This window comes from Oncorhynchus kisutch, linkage group LG13 (genome assembly GCF_002021735.2).
Source record: "Oncorhynchus kisutch isolate 150728-3 linkage group LG13, Okis_V2, whole genome shotgun sequence".
NCBI lineage: Eukaryota > Metazoa > Chordata > Actinopteri > Salmoniformes > Salmonidae > Oncorhynchus > Oncorhynchus kisutch.
This window is the reverse complement of record NC_034186.2, coordinates 59,586,228-59,599,629: the sequence shown is the minus strand read 5'-3', so window position 1 is coordinate 59,599,629 and position 13,402 is coordinate 59,586,228. Positions and strand designations below refer to the sequence as shown.

Below are 13,402 nucleotides of genomic sequence, written 5' to 3'. Positions count from 1 at the left end.
TTTCTTCATTTAGTATCTGTATGTGGGGGAATGGTTAAATAATACCCGCAAGTTTTGCAGTTGATCTGTATTACAGTGGGAAACTCCACATCTCATGCTTGTCCTTTTCTTTGCTACAGGCCTAGATAATGATGCCAAAGTCGAATCGCATACAATAACCTCCAGCAATACTGTTACTGTTTAGAGGGTATTTCAATGAAGGCAATACGATGCTTATCAAAGGCAGTTTCATAACAGTTGCAATAGCATAGTTTTAGGTCCACAAACGTACACACTGCTGGAGCAGCCAGACCCTGCAGCAGTAGCAGCACAGACAAGGGGTAACTGAAAACATGTCACAGGGGCTGAAAATCTGAAGCATCCGTTTAAAACGTATGTCAACACCAAATAAATCCAGTCGCTGGTAGAGGGAGAGGATGGAACTAGGTGACAATGTGCTGACATTCTGCAAATGTTCTCATCGATTAAACATCTGATCTCAACCCTTTTAGCTGTTCCCAAAACTGAAATGTTACGAACATAGTGCACTATGTGTTATAGACTTGACGCTTAGCGTAAGTTAAAAAACATTGTTTAGGAGTGCACGGTCGAATTGAGTCTGTCTCGGTCCATGCGCACTTCACAGAATGTACACTAACGAAAATATGCAAATACATGAAACAAACGTACCAAATAGGATCTCGCTAGCTCGTGGCTTTGCCCACCTTGTTCTGCGCACAATTTCATTTGCTCACACCTGTAAACGACTAACTATCTTGGGTTAGTTATAAATATCTTTGGTAGCGGGTCCATCACAGCTAAACTGTCGTAACACCATAGCAACAATATTTGTTTCCCCATTAGCTTTTGTTGAGGCAGAAACTATTCCATGCGGTCCAAAAAAAGTAACAAAACACTGGTACACTGATAGACAGTCGCACACATTTTAAACACAACGATATATAAACAATAAAAGTATAATAATTCAAACAATACAAGTAAAACAAATAAGTTGTGTGTATGTGTTTGTCAACGCCGATCCACGACATGTTTATTCTTTTTTTTAAAGGTAATTTTGCTGTTAGCTTGAGTAATTGGAGAATGGAATCCTGGCTCTGTAAACCTGTGCATTGTCGTGAATTCGTTTTGGATTTGGGTATTGTGAAGAGACCCCTGGTGGCATGTCTTATGGGTATGTATGGGTGTCTGAGCTGAATGTTATTTGATTATGCAGACAATCTGGATTTGGCGTATTGCTCTGTTTTGAGCCAGCTGTGCTAGGTCTTTCTTTGCTTCACTTGACCATATTACCAGGCACTAATCAAGATGGGACAAGACCAGAGTCTGAACAACTAGTACAGTTGATTTTTGTGTAAAAAAAACACAGAACATCTAACATATTTTCATAACAGACATACATGTGTAAGACCAGTTGCAAATTATTTTAAAAATAGGGAAGAGTAATGGCTCAATGCAGCTGCCCTAAGGGACACTGTGATGCTAGAGAAGCTTCTATTGAAGAACACTCCCTGGGTTCTATTGGATAAATAACTCTCCAACCATGTCATTTCAGGTGATGTAAAGCCAAAGGAAGTGATGTTATTGATCCTAAATAGTTATTGAAGAAACTCAAAGACTGCACTGAAAATAATACAGCTCCAACTATCATATTATCCATTTATTTTAAGCAATCATCTGTCATCTGAGTCAGTGCAGTACAAGTTGAATGCCCTTCTCTATGCATGCTGAAAGTCAGTAGTTAACTTGTTCTCTGAAAAATAGCATTATATTCACTCCATCAGTTTACTAAGAGCAGGCAGCGAAACTGATTAGGTGGCTATTAGAGCCAAAAAAAGGCTGTTTTACTATTTTTAGGCAGTGGAATTACTTTACCTTCCTTCTATGCCCGTGGACACCCTTTTTAGGCTTTGGTTAAAGATATAGCAAATAGGGGTGGCAATACAGTCTGCTACGATTCTCAATATTTTCTCATCAATGTTTTCTATACCGGTTGGCTTATCATTATGGATGATAACAATAGTTTTTCCAACTCTCCCACACTAACTTCACCAAATTCAAAACAGCCATCATTCTCTTTCATTATTATACATTTTACACAAAAATATGATGGTTCACTGACCAATGTTTTCATTTCACTTCTGAGTTTTTCCACTTCACTAGTGAAACAGTCATTGAAATGATTTTTGTACATTTCCCAATTTACAGTATGCCAACGAATCAGCTGACCAGCCTGACTTGTTTGCCACCTCTTTTACACCATTTCTTTGAACTATACAATTTTTCAATTCATCATCAATCCAGAGGGCTCCAACATTTCTCACAGTTCATTTCCTAACAGGTGCATGCTTGTCAACAATTGGCACGAATAGCTTCCAGTGGATTCACTTCTTCATACACATCAATGGGAACTGATATTGCTTTAGAGCAAAGCCCTGCAGCATTATTGAAGATATGACCAATACAAGTGGATGTCACAGATCCAACACTATTGGTATGCACTCTAGTTGGTTGAGTAATAAGCCTGAGTCATATTACAGGCATTAGCCACAGTTAGAAGCTTTCCCTTGAGAGGACAGCTTCCCCTTCAGAGCACCCAGAAAAAATACCTATCTGTTAACATCGCACACACTATCAAGCATTGCGCACATATTTAGATGAGGCAGATGAATTTGCAATCTTCTTATGGTCCATCTGCAGCTTTTTGGTGATTTTTCTCACTTTCTCCATCAAGGTCTCAAAGACTGGAATGCCATCCACAACAATGTTATTCCTCTTGGATTGTCCCTCTAGATAGTTATCTGTAATAATGATTCACATACAGTACTGTCATCATCTCACGTGGACTTAGTTTATCATCATCTTGCTGCAGTCAACTGCAATTGCTAAAATGCTACAGATTTTTTATTTTATCAGGCAAGTCAGTTAAGAACAAATTATTATTTACAAAGACTGACAATTGTGTGCCATCCTATATAACTCCCAATCACAGCCGGTGATTGAGAGCAGCATGGATTCAATGCAGCCTGGATTTGAACCAGGTACTGCAGTGAGCCCTCTTGCACTGAGATGCATTGTCTTAGACCATTTTGCCCATTGATTGTGGAACCTTCAGTCTACCATAAGGACAAAGCCCGATTTTCCTTTCCTAATTAATCATGTGACTTTTGGCTAAATGTCAGGTTTAAAAACATTCACTTTCAACTTAACCTTTATTTAACTAGGCAAGTCAGTTAAGAACAAATTCTTATTTACCCTAGAAGCCTACCGGGGAACAGTGGGTTAATTGCCTTGTTCAGGGCAGAATGACAGATATTGTCAGCTCGGGGATTCAATCCAGCAACCTTTCGGTCACTGGCCCAACGTTCTCACCACTAGCCTACCTGCCGCCCCCTATGCTTGTGATGTGTAGATGAAAGCAGGCCTGTTATGTGTGTGGTACAGTGTGTTAGGCTGTAGCCCTGGAAAAATATATTTCACTGCATAAGCGTGTAGGCTACTCTAGCATATCTGTTCAGTAGTGCAACTCATGGGAAAACCCTGGCCTAAACTTTATGATAAACTGGCACATCCAGGGTTACAATTATAGTATTGACTCTGGGCCAAGATGTTGAGAACAACTTCTTTAAATTTCAGAATCATCATGTCATGCCTGAACTGCCCCACACTCCCCCTGATGTGACAGATTGCATAACTTCCACTTCAAATAAAAAACCTGAGTTATGCCCCAACCTAGTGACTGAATAAAACCTACAACTGTGGCTGATACAGCCAATGGAGTGGGGACTGAGGCTGCTAGACTTTTAAGATGCACCCAGGGGAGGTTGCGTTTTATTCATCTAATACATTGCAATTCTAACGTTTGGCAGGGGCCTTGGCCCATAAAAGGCTGTTGATTTTCTGGTTATTTTAGCTAGCTACCGTTAGCTACTTGGGGCTAAACATTGGGAAATTAGTACGCAGTCATGACATGAGGAAGACCTACCACCGGTAATAATTGTTTTGTATTTAGAATTCGGTTTCGTAAACGTAAAGATTGTAACGGTCATATAAACAAATCATCTGTGTTGTTTTTATCTAACTAGCTAGATTAGCCGCCAAACTAAAGGAACGGGATGTTTTTCTTGCAGGGTGTGGCATGTTAAATTACAGACAGCGTGGATAGCCAAACATAATCTAGCACCCATGCGGAGTAGCCAATCGGAAGCAAGTATTACGAGAAGTAGGACAGGAATTGCACGGAAACGACACGTGATATGTTTATAAAGCGGCAGGCCGAAAGCTTTTCGGCGCCATTTCATTGTAGAACTGTTTGGTTTTTATTTAGTGGAAACATAACAGTGGACAAATTTGGAACATAAAAAGAATCCGGATCCATCCTGATGGAAACGGCCGTTAACCCGCCCCTTGACAGGTACCTTTAGGAACATTGTACCTTCAGGCTCGGGTCGGAACTGATTTTGCAGGCTTGAAAATTAACACGAATCGGGACTGAATGGCTAAACCTAGTTAGCTAGTATTCACTGTCGGTGCATCATCTACCTAACTAGTCTTTACTCAACTTGGACACCAAACAATTAAAATATTCCCTTGGCTAGTAAGATGTAAATATAGAGATGTTTTTGTTCCGAACAACCCCGTAGTTAGTTATGCAGCGAGGGTGGATATTGCCATAATGTGGGTCAGCCTACTCAATAACTTAGTGCTGGGGGATTGTTTAAAATTGGCTGTGGTAAAACGCTTCACTGAGCGGCACTGCGCCACCGCCATTTTCCTGCTATAAATCTTAATGACTGAGAAATAAACCGAGATAGGGCCGCAGATGTGCAATTTATTTGTAGCTTATTCCGTTGCTCTAACCAGTTTGTTTACTTTCTGATGTTCGCTAGCAAACGTTAGCATCCTGGCTAACTAACTTGGTAGCTAGCTGGATTCAGTTGTTGACAAACGATGCGATGGTTCCAAGCTAGCCAGCTAAGTTAGCGTTTCCACAAATGGGGTCTCACATAAACAAGCTAGTAACAAGAGGAGCTGATTGGATAGTTGTGCAAGGGTTTAAGTCACAGGAGTTTGAAGGTTTTGACTGACGATCCTGAGGGTCTGTTTTGGCGTCGGTGTGTTTACAAACACTCATAAAAGGCGGGGCGACGACACTGACCCCACGCAATAAGCGCAGAAGCCTCGCCTCTCTGCCGGCTGAAATGATTGCCACAGTTAAGAATGAAAGCATATCACAATCTAACTAGCTAATGCCTTTGATTATAGCCTATTACCGATTAACACCCACAAATCAATGTTAATTCAACGAAAATGCTTGGGAGGTTAAGTATAACAAACACACATAGAGGGCAGTAAACTGGTCAACATACTATCTATCCGTCTTTTTCCGGGTTATCAAGGAATAATATTACTAATATGTTGACAGATACTCTGTAGCTCTTTCCCTTTTCTTCAAAGGGGTTAACTTAACAAAGCCATGTTGTGTTGGTGTGTAAGTCCTGAGATGAGCTCATGAGCATTGCATACTTTTGTGTCAGTGGGATGGCATGTGCTTGCTGTGAGCCCTGGGGTGACTGGGATAAAAATCATCCAAATCTGGTCCAGTGCAAAAGATGGAAGCGAATAGAGGGAGAACCTGCATGTTTTCACTATTCTATCACTGAATGCAAGTTTAACTGCCATAAGTGGGGTACAGTACTGATGTTTAGTACAGTAGTGCTTCAATGCTGCCCCAGTGATTTTCCCATCCAGTGATCTGGGTTGCCGGGGCTGTGCCAAAAGTGGCAGCCTATTGATAGAATCCTCATTGCATTGGTGAGGGAGAAGATGGCGAAGGGCCTGTGTTGGCGAAGGGTTCCTTCCTAATGCTTTCCTGCTTGAATTGTAGGGCAATGATGAAATAACGCAAATATCAAGCACATTGTAGCTTACTACTTTTGAAATGCCAGGGCTGAGGGATAATTTTAGCATATGAATGAGTTTTCTGCCCAAATGTATCTCCCCTAATACACCCCTTTCTGTCTTCCCACGGCCTGTCCTGTCTATCCCACTACTTCAACCTCTCCCACCCTCTGTTCCTCTTTCCTGGTCAGCATCTCTCTGGGAGTGGTGGGGCTGTCTGGCGGCGGGATGGAGCACCATGTCTCGGGCCCAGGCAAGCGCATGCGGAAGCCCTCGCTGCTGTATGAAGGCTTTGAGAGCCCCCAGTTGCCACATGCGCCGCCCCCTCCCCCGGTCCAGCCCCCCGTCAGGGACCCCGGCCGGCAGGGTTGCATGACCAACCAGCTGCAGTTCCTCCAGAAGGCTATGATCAAGTCCCTGTGGAGACACCATTTTGCCTGGCCTTTCCATGAGCCAGTGGATGCCTTCAGACTCAACCTCCCAGTGAGTTACACTGTTTGTCTATGTGTAGAGATTAGTGGTCACCAACATTGGTCCTAGAGAGCCATAGGGGTTGCAAGCTTTTGTTACAACCCACCACCATGTAGGCCTACACCTATGAGTGTTTGTCCATAGTTGACATCCTTGTCACACCACCATTCAACAGTCGTTACTCTCTTTTTCTTTATTCTGTTCTTTCCTGCTCTACTAGGATTATCACAAGATCATCAAGCAGCCCATGGACATGGGCACCATCAAGAAGCGGCTGGAGAACAACTACTATCGCAGCGCCAGTGAGTGCATGCAGGACTTCAACACCATGTTCACCAACTGTTACATCTACAACAAGGTATGGCTATAATATTTACATGTGTAGGTCAGGCCAATGCATCAATGACAACGGACCGAATATGTTTATCATAAGGTCTTTCCATAATCACAGCAACTGTAGATGTACCGATGTTAACTGGATTTTGATTATAAAGTGCCAGTGGCCTCTTCTCCTCTCCCAGCCCACAGATGACATAGTGCTGATGGCCCAGTCCCTGGAGAAGGTGTTCCTGCAGAAGGTGGCCCAGATGCCCCAGGAGGAGATTGAGCTGCCCCCTCCTGCCCCCAGGGGCAAGCCTGGCAAAGGAGGCCGCAAGTCCAACGGTGAGTCACTCTGGAGAATGTGGTGGGGAAAAGAACGTAAGGGCAATGTTCAATGAAGAGTTGGTGAATGTACTGTGTATGTTTGGTTAAATATGAGTTGGAACAACAGTGTTTAATGTGTAGTTCACTGTACATTTTTGGCCATAATATTCTTGGTAGTATTACCATTAGGTATGTGTTCTTGTGTCTGATTTTTCTCTGTCCATCTTTCAGTGTGGAAAGCTCACCAGGTCCCTGCGGTGTCCCAGTCAGCATACTCCCCCTCCTCCTCTGACACGGGTGACTCCGACACCCCCCCTCAGACCATGCTGCCCAAGAGTCTGCCCCCCACACAGCTGTTGAGCCTGCCCCCCACACTGCCCACCGCTAAGGTACCACACCTCACTTCACTAAGACCTGAATAGGAACTTGCTATAGTACTGTACATTGTATTGATGCTACATACTTGTTGCTGCCTTCACACTTTATATAGGCTACAGAACCTCCATTGACAAACAGAATACCATACTGCAACTTCTCTCTCTCTCTCTCTCTCTCTGTGCAGAAGAAGGGAGTGAAGCGGAAGGCGGACACCACCACTCCCTCCAACATGATGGCCGTAGGAGGGGGTCGGATTGTGGGCCTGGGGAAAGGAGGCCACGGGCAAGGCCTGAGCCACGACCCCTCCACTCTCTCCATCACCTCCCTGGGGGACATGGACCCCCCTCCCAGCCTGGTTAGAGGACCCATGGGCCCAGGAGGCCCCGTTCTGCTCCAGCCAATGATGGCCGCAGGCGGGAAGACCTTGGCTCGGCGCGGGGGCAGTGGACGCCCCATCAAGCCCCCCAAAAAGGATCTGCCGGACTCTGTGCAGCCCAAGGCGCCGCGGCGGGCCAAGTTGAGCCAACAGCTGCGTTACTGTAACAGTGTACTGAAAGATCTGCTGTCTAAGAAACACGCGGCCTACGCCTGGCCCTTCTACAAGCCAGTGGACGCCTCGGCCCTGGGCCTGCACGACTATCACGACATAATCAAGTGCCCCATGGACCTCAGCAACATCAAGGTCAGCTTGCAAGATAGAGATGTCGCACTGCCGTAACTCAATGAGAACTGAATGTGGCTGAAATACACAGTTCATAGATTACCTCATATCTTCTCAGATTTATTTTGCGTGGATATCTGTCACAGTATGAAACCAAGGAGGCTTATCCCGATCTGGAGTCCTCTCCTTTATCTGTTGGAGTTTTAAAACAGTCTCTTTTCTCTCCTATCTTTCTCTCAGAGGAGGATGGACAGTCGGGAGTACAGGGATTCGCAACAGTTTTCCGCTGACGTCCGACTCATGTTCTCCAACTGCTACAAATACAACCCCCCTGACCATGACGTAGTGGGCATGGCCCGCAAACTGCAGGTGAGCTTGGTTCCATCACCACAACTCACCCTGAACCCTTTGTTCACCTTTGTTGCCAGACCTCTATGTCCACTTCACGCTCAGTGGGTTTTACTTGCAATGACTGTGGTATGTGGTCGTCTTACCTACCGTGGTTGAACGCACTGACTGCAAGGCACTCTGGATTAGTCTACTTAATGACTAATATGTCAATTGTTTTGGTCTCCATTTCCTCTGTTCTGTCCCTACAACTTTGTCTCTCGTGATAACTGTTATTGTTGTGTAACAAAACAAAAAGGAACATGATCCACAATGGTGTTAAAAACAAGCTCTCACTCCGTTTTGTCCGTCCATCCAGGACGTGTTTGAGTTCCGCTTCGCCAAGATGCCGGACGAGCCCCTCCAGCAGGCTCCCACCAAGTCCCGTGGCATGGGCGGCGGCATGGGCACTCACGCTCACGGCGGAGGTGACTCCTCGTCTTCGTCGTCGTCCTCCTCCTCCTCGTCAGAGAGCGAGCCCAGCAGCGAGAGCGAGAGCAGCCCCAGCTCGGACAGCGAGGAGGAGCGAGCACACCGCCTGGCCGAGTTACAGGACCAGGTGTGTACACAGGTAGACTCAACCCCCCCGTTCACCTAACACACTGCACCACACACACCTAACACACTGTACCACACACATAACAGGCCTGCTTTCATCTACACATCACAAGCATAGACTGCATCAAGAGTTTAGACTTCTGTCTGACACAGGGTTTTCTAATATTCTGACAAATCCATGCTCGTATACATACTTTCACTCATTTGGTGTACATGTTTATACAAGTACTCTGTCTGTGTTCAAACATGCATGTACATAAGCCTGCCATTTGCTGTATTTTCTCACTATTACACTAAGGTAGGCCATCATTGTAAATAAGGATTTGTTACCTACTGACTTGCCTTGTTAAATAAAATGACCTAGCCATATACGTGAAGTGTATTTGTGCAGTTGAACACTCCACCTCTGGTCTGACCCCCGGTCACAGCTCCGAGCCGTACACGAGCAGCTGGCAGCCCTCTCCCAGGGTCCAATTGTCAAGAACAAGAAGAAGAGAGAGAAGAAAGACAAGAAGGAGAAAAAGAAGAAGAAGAAGCCGGAGAAGCGAAGCCGAGGACGGCCCAGTGCGGAGGTAGGGGGTGAGGACTGGGAGATGCCGACGGCCAAGCCGATGAGGACTCCGAAGAGTAAATCCAGTAGCAGGAGCTCAGCTCCCGCCTCCTCACAGGGCAAGAGAGGCCCCGGCAAGAAGAAGGGCAGCAAGTAAGCACTCACTGACCTCAAACATGACCTTTCTCTTTGCTTTTAGTCAACTTTTCGATCTGTGATCCATGTCCTCTATTTCTCCTACTTTGCTTGTTTCAGTCTCTCATTTTGTAGACTTTCGATTGCTTCCTCTTTCCTCATTGCTTCCTCTTTCCTCATAGCTTTTTTAAATGTTTCTTACACCATTTTATACTTCCACTCTTTCATCACATTCCAATTTCCAACTTGACCTGTTTGTCTCTAGAAACTGCAGTGGGGTCGCAGAGTACAGATTGTATGGGACCGTATATCAAGTTCATTTTGATAAGAGATGAAAATGTAATTAATTGAAGGTGATATGTTGATGTAAAAATGTAAATGTACTGAAATGTAGGTTGTCATTATATTTTGGGTGGGATCACGAGAAATAATTGGGTCCCCACAAGTTCGGGCATGAAAAAATGGTCTCCCTGCTGGAAAATTTTGCATACAACTTCTTTAGTACTACTCCACAGTCTCTAACACCCCCCCCCCCCCCCCCCCCCACTTTAGAAACACCAAAAAGTCCCAGGCTGCTACCATGCCCTACTACGCTTCGCCTACTTTCTCCATGCTGCCCCACTACGACTCCGAGGAAGAGGAGGAGACGTCTCCCATGTCGTACGACGAGAAGCGCCAGCTGAGCCTGGACATCAACAAGCTGCCTGGCGAAAAGCTGGGCCGCGTCGTCCACATCATCCAGTCCCGCGAGCCCTCGCTGCGCGACACCAACCCCGAGGAAATCGAAATCGACTTTGAGACACTCAAGCCGTCGACGCTGCGCGAGCTGGAGTGCTACGTCATGACGTGCCTGAGGAAGAAGCCCCGTAAGCCCTATGGTGAGAGGGAACAAATAGCGATAGCTAATGCTAGCTGTGGTTAGCTAGTATGGTGTGTTAGGGAATGCGTCATGTTGTCACTGCAGACACTTGCTAATGCCATGTTATGCTACAAAGAACTGATGCTACGAACTGGTGCTGTGGTGATAATGCTACATGCTAGCGCTCTGGTTGACTAATACCATACAAAAGGAACCAGTCTTTCACTATGGAATGTTTTTATATGTATGTGTGGGCTGAGTATGTAACCTGTCCTCCTGTCTGTGTCTAACAGTGAAGAAAGGGGGCCCCGGCAAGTCCAGAGAAGAACTGACCCTGGAGAAGAAGAGGGAGCTGGAGAGGAGGCTGCAGGATGTCAGCGGACAGCTCAACTCTGGCAAGAAACCCCAGAAACCCAAGGGTGAGAACCACAGACACACGGAGCTGCTTTTGCACATGTAGCATTTAGCATTGAGATAAATGCTAATCCTTTTCCCACTTTGTCTCTCTCTCGCAGCGGAGAAGCTCAGCGGCGTGGAGCCCCATGCCCAGCCTTCCCGCCTCAGCGGCAGCAGCTCCAGCTCAGACTCTTCCTCCTCCTCGTCATCCTCCTCCTCTGACACCAGTGAATCAGACTCGGGTTGATGAGACAGTGGGAGAGGGAGGGAACCCCCCGTAGAGCTCAGGGACATGCAGCAGCCCCAGGACGAGGTCTCCTGGGACGGTCTAGGGAGGAAGAAGAGTGCCCCTCCCTCGAATGGCACCCCAGCACGAACACTCCAAGATGATTGACGATGATGGTGGGATTTTTATGCAGGGTGGAGGACGTGTGAAGGTCACTAAGAATACTCAAGACCAGAAACATAGAGATCAGCCAGGTTCAAGAACAGCTGCCATGTTAGCGCCTTTATTCTCAATGTTGGTAATGTAACAATACGAGAGCGCCTCTGACCGTTCGCAATGAAATTACCATTCAGGATAATGTGTATCCAAGTCTTTATTGGTGTCAACAAATTGCATATCTGCTTTTGCTGAACATCTTCATAGGTTTTGAAACTATCAGGAATCAACAGCACAGCGGAGAAGCGTCTATCACTTAGCAACAGCTATGGAGGAGGAAGTGGCTCTCAGAACGATAGAAACTGCATCGGCCCAACTCTTTGACTCTGCTCAAGACCCCCCAACACAAATGCATTGTTATCCCTCTCCTCCCTGTGTAAATACTTGTACAATTAATCTATGTTTCTTTTATAAAGAAGAATTTTATGGTGATCCCCCAAAGAGGGAGTAGTGAAAGGATGTGAGATGTGCCCAGCCCCATGTTGGACACTTCTTGATATGCACTCATAGATTGATAAGAATTGAATGGGTATAAGCAGTATGGCAGAAACCCCACTTGCCCTCCCAGAAGCTATGTGGAGTGAGTATTGTAATGCTTCACACTTATCTGTTTTTTCACTACGAGGCAGTCACTGTCTAGTGGTTGATTTTCAGACTTATGTATTTTCTGTCAAGTCTTATAGCTGCAGGCACGAGTCAGTACATTTTTGTTGTTGCTGTCTGTGTTTCATTTGACATCTGTTCTAACTGCTAACAGACCTATGTTCAGCTGGACATAAAGTTCAGAGGCAAAAGGAGAGTTTTATTTCCATTCCATATGTTACTCTTAAGAGCTCTAACTACTGAAACTGTTTTCCTTGACAGTGAGATTTGTCCTACATGTACGACACTCACCATTTAAGAAACAGCCCGGGTGTCATTTCTCAGGAAAGGAGTAGGTTTCTTGATGGTGACACTGCAGTCTTACAGTCATAGAAGCTGATTGGTTCTTCAGTTCTAAGCAATTCCGTTAACTCTGCTTAAAGGAAAATTCCAATCAATCATTTGGTATTTGTTTCATTAGTCCACTGTTGATGCAGTTCCACAATGTTTTGCATGTCAGCCATCAAATTTTCAACATAGAACTTTCAAAATACAGAAAGTGTCACAGTATGATGCGCTTTGCAAGCTAACTGTTGGTTGGATGTTAAATCATCGTGTACACAGGAGTAGATGTCCTAAGTTGAAGTTTGGACCAAGAGATACACCAGATGAGATGTACAGAAGCTAGGCTGTTAGATATCGAAGGAAATGTGTGTGTGTGTGTGTGTGTATATATATATATATATACACATAGTACTGTATTTCAGTGGTCAAATCATCATGTTTCTTTCTACCAGTGAGTCTCTTTTTTTCCCCCCAGTCTTTTCTTTTATACTCTTTTTATCCTCCTCTACTTAGTCATGCTTTTATTCCAGAACATGTCCTGAACATTGTTTTGCGTCCTGGTTGACTGGATTGCTGCCTCAGGAGCATGCCACTCATTTGAAAACTTTATATATTAAAATGAGACCTCTTCTATAAAGCCTTTTATATTTGTTTGCGATAATGTATACGCAGTACACCCCTATTATTTATACAGTGCCTATGGAAAGTATTCCGACCCCTTAACCTGTTCCACATTTTCTTACATCACAGCCTTATTCTAAAATTGATGAGGAAAACAAACTATTTAATCAATCTACACACAATACCCAATAATGACAAAGTGGTTGTTAGAAGTGTTTGCCAATTTATAATAATTAAAAAAATCACATTTACATAAATATTCAGATCCTTTACTCAGTACTTTGTTGAAGCACCTTTGGCAGCGACTCCAGTCTTGAGTCTTATTGGGTATGACGCTACAATTCTTCTCCGCAGATCCTCTCAAGCTCTGTCAGGGTAGATGGGGAACATTGCTGCACAACTATTTTCAGGTCTCTCCAGAGATGTTTGATCGGGTTCAAGTCCAGGCTCTGGCTGGGACATTCAGAGACTTGT

The 13,402-nt window shown here is 44.9% G+C and overlaps 1 protein-coding gene across 2 annotated transcripts; it reads left to right on the top strand.

Moving 5' to 3' along the window:
* The first annotated feature begins 4,237 nt into the window (after nucleotides 1-4,237).
* LOC109902066 (bromodomain-containing protein 2-like) lies at nucleotides 4,238-12,957 on the top strand. 2 transcript variants are annotated; one of them, XM_020498129.2, is made up of 12 exons: nucleotides 4,238-4,411; nucleotides 6,090-6,381; nucleotides 6,590-6,727; nucleotides 6,891-7,032; nucleotides 7,246-7,403; nucleotides 7,577-8,074; nucleotides 8,294-8,422; nucleotides 8,760-9,011; nucleotides 9,427-9,701; nucleotides 10,236-10,561; nucleotides 10,836-10,961; nucleotides 11,058-12,957. In XM_020498129.2, exons 1-12 carry the CDS (start codon nucleotides 4,380-4,382, stop codon nucleotides 11,183-11,185), a joined length of 2,496 nt encoding a protein of 831 aa, XP_020353718.1. In that variant the 5' UTR covers nucleotides 4,238-4,379; the 3' UTR covers nucleotides 11,186-12,957. The 2 variants fall into 2 exon arrangements, with proteins under 2 accessions (XP_020353718.1, XP_020353720.1); XM_020498131.2 differs by having other exon boundaries at nucleotides 4,380-4,411; nucleotides 8,760-8,999.
* Nucleotides 12,958-13,402: the final 445 nt, after the last annotated feature.